Source organism: Carassius gibelio, chromosome B25, assembly GCF_023724105.1.
Source record: "Carassius gibelio isolate Cgi1373 ecotype wild population from Czech Republic chromosome B25, carGib1.2-hapl.c, whole genome shotgun sequence".
In the NCBI taxonomy this organism is placed as follows: domain Eukaryota; kingdom Metazoa; phylum Chordata; class Actinopteri; order Cypriniformes; family Cyprinidae; genus Carassius; species Carassius gibelio.
Genome location: NC_068420.1, coordinates 16,039,762 through 16,060,452, shown reverse-complemented (window position 1 = coordinate 16,060,452; position 20,691 = coordinate 16,039,762). Strand labels below are relative to the sequence as shown.

The 20,691-nt window shown below is 36.6% G+C and overlaps 1 protein-coding gene across 2 annotated transcripts in view; it reads right to left on the bottom strand.

Annotated features, from left to right (window-relative positions):
* Positions 1-20,691, bottom strand: part of tln2b (talin 2b) — a 159,830-nt gene that overhangs the window by 20,183 nt on the left and 118,956 nt on the right. For both annotated transcript variants that reach the window (XM_052597186.1, XM_052597187.1), the window contains 13 exons: positions 16,590-16,798; positions 15,965-16,084; positions 15,572-15,769; positions 13,516-13,655; positions 11,182-11,275; positions 8,291-8,380; positions 8,081-8,203; positions 7,575-7,718; positions 7,296-7,457; positions 6,972-7,112; positions 4,083-4,264; positions 2,308-2,440; positions 343-444 (listed from right to left, as the gene is read on the bottom strand). In XM_052597186.1, the coding sequence (XP_052453146.1) occupies positions 343-444; positions 2,308-2,440; positions 4,083-4,264; positions 6,972-7,112; positions 7,296-7,457; positions 7,575-7,718; positions 8,081-8,203; positions 8,291-8,380; positions 11,182-11,275; positions 13,516-13,655; positions 15,572-15,769; positions 15,965-16,084; positions 16,590-16,798 (1,838 nt within the window). The remainder of the gene's footprint in view (positions 1-342; positions 445-2,307; positions 2,441-4,082; positions 4,265-6,971; positions 7,113-7,295; positions 7,458-7,574; positions 7,719-8,080; positions 8,204-8,290; positions 8,381-11,181; positions 11,276-13,515; positions 13,656-15,571; positions 15,770-15,964; positions 16,085-16,589; positions 16,799-20,691) is intronic.

Sequence of the window (20,691 nt, the reverse complement as noted above, 5' to 3'; positions counted from 1 at the left end):
TGCAAACATAGTTTCCTGTGTATATTTCAGGCAAGAGCGATGTATAGAGTGAACTCATACAACTTCTTTATTCTCCAGCTATTTATTGGAACGACAAGCTGACAAACACTACAGACAGCAGGCATCAGTCTCACTGCAACAAACAAAGCCGGATTTAATTAAAACCTGTTTTTAGACATGCTGTCATAATGTGATCAATAAACTTTGTTTGCTCAAGTGGCACTGTGTGATTTGCACAAAAAAAGACGTAATATATGAAAGTATGAAGAAGGTTGTTGATCCAGGAACATTTCGTATTTGGCTACATTATTTGCCGTTCCACATTTAAAGTGTGTCCGTTACCTTGTGTCCGAGTTGAGCGGCTTCCCCTCGCGCTGCAGTGGAGATGGGGTCGATGAGGTGGCCGATCTCCTGCACGGCCGACGTCAGCTGCTCCTGCAAAGCCTGATGGGAGCAGAATCACCAAAATGGTAAAATACTAAAATAATACTGGCACACCAAGGTTAAAGTGGGTATATAATATAAAAAATATGTTACTAGCATATTGGCTTTTTATTAGAGACATAGAGATGCCTTATTTTGCCTTAGATATTTTAGATCACTTAAAGGGTTACTTCACCCCAAAATGAAAATGTGGTTATTAATCACTTACCCCCATGTCGTTCCAAACCCGTAAAAGCTCCGTTCTTCTACACAATTTAAGATATTTTGGATGAATACCAGGAGGCTTGTGACTGTCCCATAGACTGCCAGGTAAATAACGGTGTCAAGGTCCAGAAAAGGTATGAAAAGTCATCGTCAGAATAGTCCATCTGCCATCAGATGTGCAATATCACCGTGCTCCGTGTGCTCTTCTGTGTCCTCCGCGCCACAAGGATGCGCAGTTTTATTACAAATCAAAGCTAAATCCTTGTGCCAAGGAAGACAGAGAAGAGCATACACAGCACAGCAGACAGTTGACAAAGGTATTATTGAATAAAGTCGTTATTTTTGTTTTCTTCGCTTACAAAAAGTGTTCCCGTCGCTTCATATAACCCAGATTGCATGTTTAATGGCGGATGGAGTATTCTGACGATGACTTTTCATACCTTTTCTGGACCACAACACTTTTATTTACTTGGCAGTCTACGGGACAGTCACAAGCCTCCTGGTTTTCATCCAAAATATCTTACATTTTGTTCCGAAGATGAACTGAGTTTTTACAGGTTTGGAACGACATGGGGGTAAGTGATTAATGACAATAATATGACAAAATTTTCATTTTGGGGTGGAGTATCCCTTTAAACTTATCCCACAGCTAAATTTGGCAACAACATTATTAACTATTAATACACAGCAAATTAGGAGTTTACTGAGGCAAAAGTTGCAGGTAAGAGTTACTAGTTGTGACTTTTAAAGACACGGTATCAAATTATTAAACTATTAAAGGTACAATAAATCTGCTTGATTCAGAGGGTGAAATTGGTCATAAAAACTATATTACAATGCATAGTTGAGATATTAAATGGAAAAAGGAACAACATTGCCCTCTCTAACAATAATACTAACATTATCACCAGTAAAAAAACTTTAACAAAAACTCTGTTTTTTAACAAACTAAAATACACAATTATTATTCCCCGAAAGGCATTTTGATACAAATCAAAAAAGGGCTGTTATTGTTAAATAAAACTAAAACAATTAAAAACTGACAACTACTACAAATTATGAATATTATAGAAGTATTTAAATAATGCTAAAATAACACTGAATCTATGATATGGAGAACTGGAGGCTTAAAGTAAAGAAATTACTTGTAAAACTAGCAAATAAATAGATTTAAAAAAAGTGTAATTGTTTAAAAATGTAGTTCAATGAAAATTTTAAATGCAACATTTTATAGGTGTGTGTCTTAAAATCCAGTTGAAAGTTCATTAGCTGCTCCCATATTTGAACTTCAATTTTTTTGAACAACATGGCAGTGCATAGCATTTATACAATGCTATATAAATGTTCTATTTCAAAATGTACTTTTTACAAAAAAAATTCATGCATATGTCTATTTATTTGTTAAATTTGTAGTTGAAAAATTTTATGTACTTACATTTTAATTTGTAAATAAATGCACTGATGATTCATTTAATTTGTAATGTTTTGTTTTTTTAAGCAGCACTCCTAGCCCTCCATAGATTCATAACACTTGATGTCACAACACAAGCTGTTGTAGACCTAATAGAAAGTAAGAGTGTACCAGAGCAACATTAATGAAACGTAATGTTACTATAGAGTGCTGGCAGGTTTTGACACAGACAGGTGTTATTGGTGTACCTCCAGAGAGATGTCGTCTCTGCGCGGCAGACTCTGACCCACGGCGGCGAGGGACACCTGCTCGATGTCCCTGATGCTCTTGTTGATGCTGTCGATGGACTGGTCACACTCCCGCTGCCCAGGGGCCTTGTCCCTGTCACAACAGAGGAGACGATCTTGCTACAGGGTTGCCGTGGGCTGTTTTTCAGCTTAACTGAATTCGATTTTTCAACTCAATCCAGTTATTGTACATTACAGTTTCAGAAAACAGGAAAGTCAGTTCAGACGTGGGTGTTTTTGCTCTCTCTCTTTCACACACACACACAGGGCTGGCTGAGCTCCAGCTCTGATTGGTTGATCTGGGAGGACAGTGTGTGGAGGGCAGCCAGATGGGCAGCGTGCCGAGCCGCTGTTCCTGCTTCTGCTGAGAGCGTTACAGTCGAGAAGACACCGTCACTGCTCTCAGATCAGGTCGTCTGTATACTCTCCGTGCAGGAGCATTGATGAGTGTCTGATGTGTGTTCAGTCTCCTCAAGCTACATCAATCAACCTCAGTGCTCTCAGTGGAGAGAGAAACCCACAAAGAGTCACTTACTGCAAAATACAACCCAGTGACACCAGACACAGTCTGTTATTTAGCTATTATTTACAGAGTCTTCGAATCAACCCTTCAGAAAAAAACAGACCTACTGTACAACTACTGTCGGCTTCTGGAAAAGAAAAATATTAAATGTAAACTAGTGTGTTTATTTGTTATTATTACTGTTAATTATTTATTTTCATAGATGCATGACTTTTTAAGCTTTTATCAAAACCTCTGAAACAACCATATTCAGTAAATATTATGGTTGTTTCAGAGGTTTTGATAAAAGCTTAAAAAGTCCTGCATCTATGAAAATAAATAAATATATATATATATATATATATATATATATATATATATATATATATGTTTATGGTCACTGTTAACTGAATTAAAGCACAAGCGATTTTGTAAAATAAAGGAAAACAATGAATGAAAGAAAGAAAGAAAGAAAAGGCTATATGTTGGTTAATTGATTATTAAACACATTAACATTTTTAATACTCAGTAATATTTTTTAATTTTTTTAAAAAGATATATCTTATGAACAGAAACAAAAAGAACAGCATTTAATTGAGATTTGAGAACATTATGAATGTCATTACTGTCACGTTTGATCAATTTAACGCATCCTTCCTGAATAAAACATTTTTATGTTCAATAAAGCTGATCTTATTGATGCCAAACTTTAGTGTGTCTAATTAAAAACTAGATTTAAACAAAATATTATCATATAAGTAAACAGACAACAAATAATAAACAGAGACACACTGTATTTATTAAATATACTGTATATTTAAAAGTGTACTAAATCGAACACACCGGTGAAATTGTTAAATGATTATTATGAGAGTTTTATGTATTTATACATTAATTTGCTGAAATCTTTTTAGGTTTCAATTTAATATAATAATATTCTCTATTCATTGGTTTGCCCTGGTTTTCCATTACACTGCTTACTTATTGGAGATATCACTTCCCCCTGGAGCTGTAACATGTGCGGTAAGATTTGAGAAGAAAACGAGAGCATGTCTGAGGACTGAACAGCTGCTACTGTTAATAACACTTGCTCTTCAGTTATTTATTACAAGATGAAATTAAACCTCATCTTTTACCCGCATTATTATTATTTATCACCTGATGGAGACTGAAGCTGCAAGCTTTTCACATTCACCAAACCGCTGAATCAGGTGTTTATTTGCATGCTGCTGACCTGATGGACGTGATGAGGCTCTTGATGGAGTCTGACACGGTGCGGGAATGGCCTGCCAGGATGGACCAGGTGGGCGGGTCTTTGGGGTTAAGGATGAGAGAGCGGGCGGTCTCTAATAAGTGGGTGGAGCTGTCTAGCATTGAACGGGCTGACCGAACGATCGGCTCCTGGGCTGCTGAACCCTGGGAATGGAAAGAAATAAGTTTTTCATTGTATAATTCTTAAAGTTTTATAATGTATTTACAATGTTCATAATATATATATATATATATATATATATATATATATATATATATATATATATATATATATTCGTTATATAACCCATCAATCAAAAAACATAAAATGCAAAAAAGTGATGAATTACCAAAATTGTTGGAATGTTCATACAAACACACTTTCAGTCCTAAATAATTCTAGATTAAAAACATGCAAGAAGCTGCTGTAGGAACAGAACCAAACTCCCACAAACCCCAGAAACAGACTGAGGAGATAAAATTGTCAGGGACTTGGGTAAAAAAAAAAAAAAAAACCTTGCAAAACTCCTGCACTCACTGATCTTTTAGACTTCCTGTGAGGAAGTTCAGTGTCAAACAGTCAGTGCACGGAGAGAAACCACTTTGTTTTGGCACAAGATTACAGGCAACATTTCAAAGACAGAGAAGTCATCTAGTTATTTACGGAGTCAGTGTAGGCACATTTTACAAGGAAATACTTGTAAAATGCAAGATATTTGCAGTTACTTTTGGAACCATTGACTGATGGTAAAAAAAAAAGACAAAATCAACCTTTGCTTGTCTCTGAGCAACCCACGCTGTGTTTCTTTCCTGATTGAATTGCTTGAGTGAATAATTCAATAACTCACTCATAAAAACAACACTTGTTTTGTTTCTAAATGAATCAGTCCTTTTTAACTAATTATTTTAATAAATGATTCAATCACTCACTCATAAAGACAGTCAATTGATTAATTGCTGAATACATGGAACAGGTGGAGTAAATGATTCAATGACTCACTCATAAAGACAGTCAAATTGATTAATTGCTGAATACATGGAATAGGTTGAGTAAACGATTCAATCACTCACTCATAAAGACAGTCAATTGATTAATTGCTGAATACATGGAACAGGTTGAGTAAACGATTCAATCACTCACTCATAAAGACAGTCAATTGATTAATTGCTGAATATATGGAACAGGCGGAGTAAACGATTCAATGACTCACTCATAAAGACAGTCAAATTGATTAATTGCTGAATACATGGAACAGGTTGAGTAAACGATTCAATCACTCACTCATAAAGACAGTCAATTGATTAATTGCTGAATATATGGAACAGGCGGAGTAAACGATTCAATGACTCACTCATAAAGACAGTCAATTGATTAATTGCTGAATATATGGAACAGGCGGAGTAAACGATTCAATGACTCACTCATAAAGACAGTCAATTGATTAATTGCTGAATACATGGAATAGGTTGAGTAAACGATTCAATGACTCACTCATAAAGACAGTCAATTGATTAATTGCTGAATACATGGAATAGGTTGAGTAAACGATTCAATGACTCACTCATAAAGACAGTCAAATTGATTAATTGCTGAATACATGGAACAGGTGGAGTAAACGATTCAATCACTCACTCATAAAGACAGTCAATTGATTAATTGCTGAATACATGGAACAGGTTGAGTAAACGATTCAATGACTCACTCATAAAGACAGTCAATTGATTAATTGCTGAATACATGGAACAGGTTGAGTAAACGATTCAATGACTCACTCATAAAGACAGTCAAATTGATTAATTGCTGAATACATGAAACAGGTTGAGTAAACGATTCAATGACTCACTCATAAAGACAGTCAATTGATTAATTGCTGAATACATGGAATAGGTTGGGTAAACGATTCAATGACTCACTCATAAAGACAGTCAATTGATTAATTGCTGTATAAATGGAATAGGTTGAGTAAACAATTTAATGAGTCACTCATAAAGACAGTCAATTGTTTTGTTGTAATGAGTCATTGCTTTTAATCAAATTGGTCAAGTGTACAGTTCTATGACTCATTAATAAAGACAGGCTGCGTCTGAAATTACATATTTCCCTACTATAATACTATACGGTGGAAAAAGAGAAAGTAGGCCTACTTTGTCAGGCATCCGAGAATATTTGTGAATTGAAGTAAAGCAATGAACTGATGCTGGTAGGTCACACGACAGAAAACATGATGGATGTAGCATGTACCGATTATGTTCATACTACACAAATTCATACTATATAGAACATACTTTTTAATGTTTGCAAAGTAATTGCTTTTTGAACAAATCAGTTGAGTAATTGATTGAATAGCCTTGTGTACATGTACACTTTTTTTCTCATTCTGCTATATCACAAGTAACAAATTCTGCCTCCACTATTTCAGTTTCTACTGTAGTGTCAGTGTCCCTAAAATCCAGAATGCCACAAAGTCATCGGTTTAATGTGTTTACATGGCAGGATTTTAATTTTGTTGGGCTTATAGAAAGGTTTATCCCACCCCTCTCAAACCGATTACAATTTCATTCGATTTGGCCATTTTTATTCCGACTGAGGTGTTTATATGGAGCATTTTCATAAACCGATTACAGTCTTCCATGTTTGAAATCAATTGAATCAATGTTTTTGATCAAATCGGCAGTAACCTGCAGAAAGATCCACTATTACACAGTTTGTCTGACAAATCCTAACCCCAGAGCATTGTTTTGGCATTTTTAGATTTGTCTGTACTTCTCATTTGGTTCAGGATTAATCATTTGGCTCTAAATAGGAGTACCCACACAATCACACACACAAAAAACTATAAATGAAATATTGTGGTATTCGGTATATCATCACCTCATGGCTTATCTGCGCAGGAATGCTGGCAAACTCAGGGTTGGAGGCAAAGGTGGAGAGATTATCCACAGCTTCTATCAGTGGGGTCGTGGCCACTCGGCATCTCTCGCGGTTCTCATCTGAGAAATCCCCGTCCAAGGCCTGAGAAACACAGCAGAGAGATCACATCTGCTGAAACACTTCAATCCTCACTCATAAATAAAGCTTTTTCAACTGCAAATTGTCAGACAAGCTCACGTTCTTCATGCTAATGAACACGATTCAATCAATTATCAATTAACTTTGGTACCGAATGATCTTTTGGTAATTAATTGAAGGTTGTACCTTTATAGTTTTGACAAGATTAGCTGTTGTATTGGCGACCTCTTTGGCTGACTGCACGAAATGTCTCCGGGCTACAGGATTGGCTGTTTTGGAAGATGCCAGACGACAGGCGTTGCAAAGAGCCGAGGTGTGCTTTGCAACAATGGTAGCTGCTGACAAAACCTACACAAACAAAAAAAATAAGGAAATTCAAGACACAGAGATTCAAAAAGCCAATCAGAATATGGCCAGAAAAGTAAAAAAGAAAGAATGAAACTTGATACTAAAAGAGACAGTCACCTGGGATGGGCTGCTGGCCGGGTCCACCAGATTCTGGCTGGCCATTTGAATCGCCTGATTGGCTCGTGCAAACTGGATGGGATCGACCAATCCCTGATGACCGGACTGGCTGTTGGGGTCTGAGACTCCTACCAAATAAGAGGCCTGGCGAAAAACAAAGGCACACAGAAATAAGAAGTTGTATATATATAAAATATATATAAAAAATCAAATATAACTAATAGTAGTATAGCTATGTTTTGAATCTTTTACTCTATTATTTTCTCTCTGTATCATTATGTTATATTAGATTATATTACAAAAACAAGCCCTGTCTTACATTATTTCCCTCAGCCTCAGAAATTTTGCCAAAAGCTAAATGTTTTACAAAAGCATTTTCAAGTTGTCGATTAAATCAAATGTTGTTGATAAAAGTTAGCTACTGAATTTGTAATTGCGTTTCTAAAGCATAATGTTTCAAATGCATTGTGGGAGGCGCCTCGGAGAGTATCAAGCCAAAAGCTCACCTGTCCCGCCGCCTCAGTCAACCCACACAGCGCTTTGGACGCCACACCCACACAATCCCCGAACGCTGGCACGTTTCCCGTCTTACAATGCTGTGAGATTCCAGCCATGGACTCCCCGAGAACCTGTTCAGTCAGATGGCAAGACGTGTAAACATTTGGAACGAACACATTTCTTTAAAGAATTCAGGAATGTTGTGATGGATTCTTTACCTTGGAATTCTCCATAACGCTCTCAATGCAGTCAAAATAAGAGAGATCACTGACCGGCTCATTGGGATTATCCAACATTCCTCGAACAGCCTGTGTGTACGTGGGAGAGGGAAAGGTCAATAAGATGCTGAACATGCCTGTTGCTTTGAGATATTTGAGGTATTTCTAACTTACAGTATATCAAAGAATTTCAAGGCTCATAAATTTAATAAAAAGCACACCACCAAATACCTCAGAAAATGAACAAAAAGCATTTTGTGGAGGGCAGAAACAACCCATTTCACAATGATTAATGCTGGCATGATTCACAGATCACAAATCATCATTGTTGGCTCTACTTTAACACACAATTTGCCTGTGGCTGGTATATTTGAATGTTTCACAAAAGCATAAAACAAAACGCTGTTTTTGATAAAAAAAAATATGGCCAAATATGATCTAACATTGATCTTAATTATATAAGACCACCACAGAAGATCTAACAGGAAAAACAGGCCTTGTCTTGTTTATTTCATACTGTTTGTTATAATATATGTGAAAAAAAAATTCAAAGTATGTATTAAAAATATGAATATAAATGAAGAATATATATATATATATATATTAGGGGTGTAACGGTTCACAAAATTCACGGTTCGGTTCGATACGATACACTGATGTCACGGTTCGGTTCGGTTCGGTTCGATACGTTTTAGATACAGCAAAATGTAAAAACATCTCAACTTTTCAGAATGCCGCAAGCGCACCGCGGGTCATGTGACAAGAACCAACCAATCAGCTTCATCCTTTCCCGTAACAACGTTGAGAGCTCAGCCAAGATGAAGGAACAGCTGATCATAGTTGTATATGGATTGCAATTTTGAAATAAATTCAGTAGCAGAGCTACTGCAAGCGATTTTTAGAGCTGCAAATCCATTTATCCTTCGCTGAAATTTCCGCGTCTCATGGAGAGAGCACGTCATTGTTGCTTAGCAAAGACAGACGCCTCAGGAGAAAGACGCGCTTAGCGTTTTCCATGCGTTTTTAGGCACGATATGTGAACGGCCCCTAAGGCGCTCGCTCACTCAGCGGGATATTCCCGCTGTTTTTTTTTTTTGTTTTTTTTTTGTAATCCCGCTGGTGTACCCTGTCATGTTGCAGATGCGACATACCGTTGTTTTTTTATCCACCACTCTCTTGCCATCACCATTATAGCTTAAAGGGAATCCAAAGTGCACCCAAACACCAGACCTGTTGGTTATTGGAGGATCTTCTCATTTCTAGTCTGTTAAACGCATTGGCTATTTTGCAACGAGCCTTCAGCGTGTACTGAGTGAGCGAGCGCCTGCTGAGTAGCCTAACATAAACATATAAGATGGTGTTTTTTTCTTCTTCGGGAGTGTCAGGGGCGTTGCCTGTTACGTTGTTTGGGTTATTGGGCTACCTTGTTGAACGCATATCATTATATTTCTTTCTCTCTCTTTTTTTTTTTTTTTTCAAATATAATTAATTACTCCAACGAACCGTTCGGTATACATAATGCGTACCGCGTACCGAACCGAAAGCGTCGTACCGAACGGTTCAATACGAATACGCGTATCGTTACACCCCTAATATATATATATATATATATATATATATATATATATATATATATATATATATACAGTCATGCCCAAAAAGATGGTCAATATGATCAAAGAAGGCTGTGAAAATTAATCTGCATTGTTAATCCTTTTGATATTTTATTAAAAAAATTCACCAAAATCTAAGCTTTCATTGGATAATAAGAATTTAAAATGGGGGGAAATATCATTATTAAACAAATGTTTTTCTCTAATACACATTGGCTATAATTTTTTTAAAATAAAAGAACATATATATATATTATAACAAATATATATATATATATATATATATATATTAGGGGTGTACGCATTATGTACGCAGTACGCATTATGTACCGAACGGTTCGTTGGACTTATTAATTACATTTGGAAAATAAAAAAAGTGTGTGAAATATAATGATATGCGTTCAACAAGGTAGCCCAATAACCCAAACGACGTAACAGGCAAAGCCCCTGACACCCCCAAAGAAAAAATAACACCAACTTATATGTTTATGTTAGGCTACTCAGTCAGGCGCTCGCTCACTCAGTACACGCTGAAGGCTCGATGCAAAATGTCTAATGCTTTTAACAGACAAGAAATAAAAGATCCTCCAATAACCAACAGCTCTGGTGTTTGGGTGCACTTTGGATTCCCTCTAAGCTATAATGGTGATGGCAAGAGAAGGGTGTATAAAAACAACAACGGTATGTCGCATCTGCTACATGACAATAGGGTACATCAGCGGGAATACTTCAAACATGTCAACAAATTTACGCCGACATCACCCTAGTGTGTCAGTATCTGGAACAAGACGAAAAAAAGGGGAAACATACACCCAACAAACTATCCCCGCAGCATTTAGACAGCATTTCCAACAGATTCAATCAGGGCAAAAGACAACACCGCGGCGATTGGTATATTTACGTTATAACCGCGGAAATGAGACCTGACTCTGTAGTGGAAAACGCAGGTTTAAAAAAACAAAACATACTTTGTTAGTTTTAATAAATAAAACATTTTTTAAAAATCAAGGCTATTTATCTGCCAATTTTTTCATTTTGCTGTATCTAAAACGTACCGAACCGTACCGTGACACCAGTGTACCGTATCGAACCGAAATGTGAATTTTGTGAACCGTTACACCCCTAATATATATATAGTAATATTCATATATCTATGTTTATAAAAAAGCAATTCATTATTTTTCTTTACATTCATAGAAGTACAAAATCATCAGTTTCACCAATACTCATCTCAAATATAACAGATGAAACTTTGAGAGATTAAGTGCGTGTTAGTACCTCAAGTTCTCGTAGAGCGTTATCACACTCTTTTTGTCCTGGTGCCTGCTGGGTACATAGTGTGATGAGTTGATTAATGCTCTCTGTGACCGCTCTGAAACACAGAAAAATCACACACAGTCAGAATGACACAAAAAGCTTCCTCAAAGACTTCACTTATCAAATCTATTTTTCTCATTGAGCTTTCACTCCCTAAATGCAGGAAGGAGACACTAACATTGAGGTCTTACAAATTTATGAGAATCATGATAAAACAAGGTTTTGTTACACTCATATGAGCCAAGATTAGAGTGAGTGTGTGTGTATGTGTATGTTAGAGTGTATGTGTGTCAGTCTGCCCTCTCCTTCATTAAGGAAACTAAATCAATCTAGCACAAAACCCTCAGGAGCAGCTGCTTTCCGGTGATACCTGAGAGGATTCTGCAGCACTCCTCTTTCTCGCTCTCACACACACACACGAGCGCGCACACACGCAAACAGACATGTTTTTCATCATGATAGGTATTTTCCACTTCTATTGTTTTTATACTGAGCTAATAATATTTTCTATCCCCTAATTCCAGCCGTATATGTAACTCAAGCCCAAAACAATTCTCAATTTTCCTTATGACATTCAGTATTATGTCTATAATGCTGTATTATTACGCTTGTGTGGGGGACATTGGACAAAACACACAAACCTTACACACACTTATAAACACAGCAGCAATAACAAAACACAAACAAAAACTCGCACATACATGTAAATTCAAACAAAACATTTTAACAAACAAATCACTCACACCCAAACACACACGCAAAAACACAAAAACAACATAGAGATAAACAAACACTAACAAAATATGCACACACGCAAACATGCACAATAACAATACTCAAACAATAACAATACATGCTCACACACAAACATACATAATAACAATACTCAAACAATAACAATACATGCACAGATTGCACACACGCAAAAATACACAACAACAATACTCGAACACTAACAAAACATGCACACATGCAAACATACACAATAACAATTCTTGAACACTAACAAAACATGCACACACGCAAACATACACAATAACAATACTCAAACAATAGCAATACATGCACAGATTGCACACACGCAAACATACATAATAACAATACTCGAACACTAACAAAACATGCACACACGCAAACATACACAATAACAATACTCAAACAATAGCAATACATGCACAGATTGCACACACGCAAACATACACAATAACAATACTCGGACACTAACAAAACATGCACACACGCAAACATACACAATAACAATACTCAAACAATAGCAATACATGCACAGATTGCACACACGCAAACATACATAATAACAATACTCAAACACTAACAATACATGCACACACCCAAACATACACAATAACAATACTCAAACACTAACAAAACATGCACACACCCAAACATACACAATAACAATACTCGAACACTAACAATACATGCACACACCCAAACATACACAATAACAATACTCAAACAATAGCAATACATGCACAGATTGCACACACGCAAACATACATAATAACAATACTCAAACACTAACAATACATGCACACACCCAAACATACACAATAACAATACTCAAACACTAACAAAACATGCACACACGCAAACATACACAATAACAATACTCGAACACTAACAATACATGCACACACCCAAACATACACAATAACAATACTCAAACACTAACAAAACATGCACACACCCAAACATACACAATAACAATACTCAAACACTAACAAAACATGCACACACCCAAACATACACAATAAAAATACTCAAACAATAGCAATACATGCACAGATTGCACACACGCAAACATACACAATAACAATACTCGAACACTAACAAAACATGCACACACCCAAACATACACAATAACAATACTCAAACACTAACAAAACATGCACACACCCAAACATACACAATAAAAATACTCAAACAATAGCAATACATGCACAGATTGCACACACGCAAACATACACAATAACAATACTCAAACACTAACAAAACATGCACACACGCAAACATACACAATAACAATACTCGAACACTAACAAAACATGCACACACGCAAACATACACAATAACAATACACTTCTGGATACAAATGTCCCCAAAACATGGTTAGCTAGGCATGCACTCACACACTCATTCACACAGTGTCTCATTTTGCAAAAACATTCAGCTGAATATCTCATTTTTTGTTGTTGGCCTGCAGGCTGCCCCTCAGGTTGACTGGTTAATGATCACTAAACTCTCCCTAGACCGCCGAATGAAGCTCATTCCTACCGTGCCGCAGCTGCGAGGAGGTTCTTGGCATTTGCCGCCCCTGGATCAACGGAGAGGGACTTGGCGGCCAACAGCAGCTTGCTGGATGCCATAGAGATGTTCTTCAGGTTGCCAATCACCTGGATCTGGTCATCTTTGGACTATGGAAACAAAAGACGCCAGCTCAGCCTATGTTGTTCTTCAACTTTATTTCAACAGAAAAAAGTGCAGTGTTCTTTGAATACAGGTTATATTTTATGGTCACAAAATTTAAAGTGATGGGCTACCTAAAAAAAATCACTACTCTCATTTAATTTTACTCACTTCAAAGTAATACAAAAGATGTTTTTAATAACATACTCGACACTTTTCTATGGAAGCTTGTTTCTGACATGGAATAAAAACAAAGGTAATTTTGACTTTTCATTTCACAATTCTAACTTGCAATTCTGTTATAAACTCAATTTTAAGATGTACAGCAATTGTGAGGAAAAATAGTAAAAACTGCAAAAATGTAAACTTGCTTGTAATATGATCCATGCAAGTATAAATGAGGAAGCTTTCAAACTTCAAAAAGGATGTAAAATATCATAAAAGTATCATAAACGTGGTCCACACGGCTTACTTAAGCAACATATTTCACATCTTCTGTAGACATATGACAGCTTTGTGTAAAGAACAGACCAAAACAGGTGGTAAACCACTGTTTGTCTTTCAAAGCATTGTAGGTCTACTGAATATTAATTACATGATTCCACGTATTTAATATTCACAATCTGAGTTGATTCACTGCAAAAAAAAAATCAAAAGTTTAGAAAACTTAAAGGTTTAAGGTAACCAGCTTCAGGAGATTTGAGAGCTTTTTCAACTTACTTTTGTAGTAGATTTTTGAGTTTTCTCAACTTTTTGTTCTATAAAACTGAAAAAAAAAAAAAAATCTCCTGAAGCTGGTTACCTTAAACTAACTATATTTTCTAATTTTGCCCTTGAAAAGAGCAAGCAGTGGCACTTATTTTACATGTAATTTCGATGGGCATTAGTCTCAAAGAGCTGGACTATCTGCTGATGGCTTCTGGCCGGTTTTGTCCTGCCAGACCCTCAGTCATCCTTTAATGGGCATGTCACGCTCCATCAACCCCTCTGCTCGACCGCCTTTCCAAATTAATCAACAAAACATGCAGAACCAGAACATCATCAAAGATTTCATTAGGGTGGAGCATTTTCATGCTCTCTGGAACAATTATGTGCCTGAGTGAATTAGATGTGAGGCGCTAATTAACAAATGAATCATTTTAGAAAATGTGACCGCCATTTGTTTTTTCACTTTGGATAGTTGATTGACATATATACTGTGTATAATAACTTTCAAAAGTTGATTTTATTTTTGAAAGAAAGGAATAGTTATTCAGCAAGGATGCATTAAATTCTAAAAGTCTTTACTGTTACTTTTGTTACAAAAAATATTTTAAATAAATGCTGCTCTTTGAATCAAAGAACTTAAAATAATGTGTCATGTTTCCACAAAATATTAAGCAGCACAACTGTTTTCAACATTGATAACAACCATAATTGTTTCTTGAGCATCAAATCAGCATATTCGAGTGATGAGCAATGATGCTGAAAATTCAGCTTTGCATCACAGGAATAAATTACATTTTAAAATCTTTTTTTTTTTTTTTACTGTATTTTTAAACAAATTCAGCCTTCGGGAGTATAAGTAACTTCTTTCAAAAACATCTTTCATCTTTTGAAAAATAACATACATTTGTACATGAAAAATTTTTACTGAAAGCAAAATGTTCTTTGAGAAACAAATTCACTTTGAGAAAGAAAATATTTGATAAATGCGAGGTTACACAAGTGGGATTTTGTACCTAACCTAGCTGTTTAATAAACCTGGCATTGTGTATTATGAATATCGTTAGCTCTTTGAAGATGTGGTTATTTTTTTGTATTTTGCTTTAGATAAAAGCATCTGCTAAATGATGCATGAATGTAAATGAACCGATGAGATTTGTCTGTGGGCGGAGTATGTCAAAAATCATCTCTCGGCTCTAAGAGGGTGCTGAAACTGTACCTGAGTGTGTCCAGCCATCTCGATGCCAGCATCTAAAAACTCGTCAAAGTCTTGGCTGAACTTCCCAGAAGCCACAGCCAGCTGGCTGCTGCTCCCACGTGAAGACTGCACCACATCCCCGGCTGAATGATTGAGCTCCGCAGCCGTGTGGTTCAGGTCCGTCTGGGCCTCTTGGAAGGATTTGGAACACGGAGGAAGCTGGAAAAAGTGAATGTTGATCACTGTTTGGCCTCATTCATGAAACATGATCAGACGGAATTTCTGTGAACAGCATTTATAAATTGTGACAATTTATATAATAACATTGTTTCTGATCATTTACACCGTTTTATGTTTAGGCTCACTACTAGCTTCACAGAACTGAAAAAAAAAAAAAAAAAGTAAAAACCTTACATTTTCTACAAGCAATTTTTTACTGGCCTCGCCAATGCTCCTGAGAGCCATGTCCACATCCTTCTGTCCAGGCAAGCAGTTCACACAGTTATTCAGAGAGTGAGAGACAGCCTTCGCCACCTGAAAAACACCAACAAACACAGACACTCCCATCAATAACTCTACAAAGGCCCGGAGTTTTGTGGCATGAATCTAAAATTCAAATCAGCCCCTCGGCACAACAGAGAAATCCGTGTCCCTAATTTATGCCACTGTCACAGACATATGCCGAGCAATATGTTTGCATCCCAAAGGAACCTGTGCGAATCAGAAGGCACGCTGGTACCTTCCAGAAAAAGGACCGCAGAGAAACAGAAAGACGATAGAAAACTCTCAGTTTATTGGAGATAATTGCCAAGAGGGAGCTGATGGGAGATTGATCTGGTTTTAACACAGTTGCTGAAAAAAACAAAAACTATTCTGGCCTAATATAAAGACGAATAAATACTTTTTTTGGATAACTATGTAACCAAACTTCAACTTAAGCTTGTCATTGAATAAATGTTCTCGCAGATGGGTGGACATCTGTCGTTATTTGCGTGTTGTTTAAAGGTGAAATGCATGTAATGTGTGTGCTAATCTCTACCTGTGCTAATCTCTGCTGGCTCTCGGCATCACCAGGGCACACTAGGGCTTGGTGGGCTTCGTGGATTAGCATGGACGAGCCCTCCATCACGTGACAGGCAGAGTCCAGCATGGCCGCTGCAGCTTGGGGCTCCACGGTACTCGCTGCCACCCCCCTTGCGGCCTGGGCCAACGTCCTCAGAGCTTGAGCGGTTTCCCTTGCTGCCACACCTGCCGCAAACACAGCAATTGCATATATATATATTATCACTGAAATAAGGACCAGGATGATTCATTGTACAATTTTTTGGCATTCTGAGGTTATACATAGCACAGTAATCTAACAATAAAATCATCAGACAAATTAATAGGCCAATATTTGGAAATTCAAGATTATATTTATCACAGTGGTCTACCAATATAATCATCAAACTGATCAATCAACCAATATTTGCCATTTTGAGAATATATCTATTACAACGATATACCGATAAACAGTTGGACTGATTATTTGGACGATATTTGGCAACGATATACCGATAAACATATATATATATATATATATATATATATATTTATATTACAGTAATCTATACAACGATATACCGATAAACAGTCGGACTGATTATTTGGACGATATTTGGCAACGATATACCGATAAACATATATATATATATATATTTATATTACAGTAATCTATACAACGATATACCGATAAACAGTCGGACTGATTATTTGGACGATATTTGGCATTCTTAGGCTATATATATATATATATATATATATATATATATATATATATTGCAGTAATCTACTGATGTAAGAGTCCGACCAATACTGTATACCATAACTGTACAATACTTGAGATTCTGATATTATATCGATTACAGTGTTCTACCGATATAACAGCTAGACCAAAGCTTAGCCACAGGGATGTGCTGTTTTCTTTCAAATCAAAGAATAAATACATGTATAAACAGCGAGTCCTTGTGGCATGGCTGACACAGAAGAGTGTAGGCAGTTTGAGTGATGTAGAGACACAGAGGACACTGTTGACAAAGGAATTGCTGAAAAAGTCGTTATTTTTGTTTTCTTCACTTACAAACTGTATTTTTGTTGCTTCATAATGTTAGGGTTGAAACACTGATGGCAAATGGACTATTCTGATGTTGCTTTTCTGGACCTTGACAGTGTAACTTGCTTGGTAGACTATAAGGGACAGTCATAAGCCTCTGGGTTTCATCCAAAATATCTTATATTGTGTTCCAAAGACGAACAAAGCTTTTATGAGTTTGGTACAACATGGGGGTAAGTGATTAATGACAAACTTTTCATTTTGGGGCGAAGTATCCCATTAAAAGGGCTATACTTTGTATTCTGAGATGATATTTATCATAGCAATTGGGCAAATGTATCACCAATTAATCAGTCAATATGCATCAACCAGACTGAACAGTTTTTGAGATGACCACATGGTGCGCTGACAATAACCTGCTCCTTAACACCAATAAGACCAAGGAGCTCATTGTGGACTTCAGGAAGAAGAAAGGAAGCACGCATGACCCCATCCACATTAACGGGATGGTTGTTGAACGAGTCTCCAGCTTCAAGTTCCTGGGAACCACCATCTCGGAGGAACTGTCCTGGGCCACAAACACCTCCAGCCTGGTCAAAAAGGCTCACCAGCGCCTTTTCTTCCTCAGGACACTCAAGAAGAACCAGCTGTCTTCATCCATCCTGGTGAACTTCTACCGGTGTGCGATTGAGAGCATCCTGACCAGTTGCATCACAGTCTGGTATGGGAGCTGCTCAGTGGCTGACCGCAAAGCACTGCAGAGGGTGGTGAAAACTGCCCAACGCATCACAGGGACACCACTTCCAGCTCTTGAGGACATCCAGAGGAAACGCTGTCTACGTCGAGCTTGCAGCATTCTCAAGGACTCCTCTCACCCTGACCATGGACTGTTTAACCTCCTGCCCTCCAGGAGGCGCTTCAGGAGCCTCTGGACAAGGACCACAAGATTCAGGAACAGCTTTTTCCCTAAAGCTGTCTCCTTGCTGAACTCTGCCCTCAACACCCCCCACACCACACACACACCCTCCTCCCCCTCTTCAACACTCTGACTGATTTATTTATTTATTCACAACAAGCAAAAAACAGTAACTTGTTATTACTTGCATTACTGTCTGTTCATCCAGGAACACTGAATAATCCATTTGCACACTGAAATATTTTCTATGCACTTTACTGTCCATTGCAATAGTGTAATTATGTTCATAGTTCTGCCTATAGTGTACATACACTTTACATAATCCATCTGTATACTATGTTCATAGTACACTTATCTGTATATCATGCTAATAGTATTTAAAATCTGTAAATTATGTCCATAATACTTATCTGTATAGTTATTTTACATATTATAGACCTTGTATTTTCTGTAGTTACTGCGTATTGCACTTCTGGTTAGATGCTAACTGCATTTTGTTGCCTTGTACCTACATGTGCAGTGACAAAGTTGAATCTAATCTAATCTAATATTTATCATAGTGATTGACCAATATATTGGCCAGTCTGATTAATCTACATAAATTTGACATTTAATACTATATCTTTCTAGCATGTTGATTGACCGATATATCAGCCAATATTTAACAATGACATTATATCTATCTCAGTGATAAGATTATTTATTGAGTGATATGTCATTGATTTTGCCAATTATTGTCTGATTAATCTGCCATTATCTGATATTATGAGATTATTTTGATTATAATGATCAACCTATTTATTGATCAGATCCTCTAATCTATAATATCTGTCACTAGGAGATTATAATTATCAGTGTTCTGGTAAAATGTGCAGACTACAATGATATCTAGCAATCTGAGAATATTTATCATAGCAATCGAACAATATATAACTGGACAATAATTGGAAACTATTAAGCATTCTGAGATTATATCTATCAATTATCGACCGATATATCGGCAAGATCATGAATTATATTTGACATACTGATATTATATTTACCATAGTGTTCACAGGATATATCACTCTGAACAATTAATCGGCTGATTTTTGATAGTATGAGATAATATATATTACAATAACTGACTGGACAAATCCAATAAATCCTAATTAATCTTCAGATTGTTTGTTTTTAAAGAGAAAATTTACCAAATAAATGTTCATCTAGTTTTGCCAATTTTTATTGTTTTTTTGGTTAAATTTTTTATACCATTATTGCGTTATAAATGGCGTCCAACCTAGTGTTGGGCGATATGGTAATTTTTCAAATCGTCATATCGTCAGCCCGTGAGATCGGCGAAACATGATATTATCGTGCATATGGGTGGAGCAAGAGAGAGACTCTTTGTTCTTGTCATAGCATGACTATTTTGTGTTTTAAACTGCAACAAGAATAGATGCATTCTAACATAACTGAGGCTTTAAACTTAGTTAGTGAGGGCTAGTTTAAAATATTGCACATATATAAATATGTTAAATAGCAATGAAATACCTTTTATCTGCAGACGATGTACGTCTGTTTGTGGATGGCCGAATCTATTTTGCATGCATCACATTATAGCGCAGAGTGCATGAAAGTAATAACAAGGCAACAGATTGAATTTATCATCCATAGTGGTTCTCACGTAGTCCGTCTATGTCATATCCAAATAGTGCGTGTTATAAGTTCCAACCACATTCTCCTCTTAATTATCAATACTGGTATCAGTCATAAAAAAATTTTTCTGGTTTCATCCACATCTGCACAGTCTAGCATATCCATAACTTATAAGTTACAAAAAACATTTATTTTTTCCCCTTATTTTTACATTTACTGACCTACTGTAGTAAACTGTAATGCAAAATGAGGGACATTTTTCAAATCTTGCTCCAAATAAAGCTTTAAGCCTCATTTTGGAGCATGGTTGAACCAGAATGCCCCTGCTGTTCCAGCAAATGAGTGTGGAAAGAAAATAAGGTGCCATATGGGAACTGGCCTTTACTTATAGAACAGAAAGTAAAAAAAAGAAAGGGCCAATGCAGGAAAATTGCATCAAATTGCATTATCCAGCCAAGTAGAGCCCAATTGCTGATGGTATGTTAAATCTAGTGA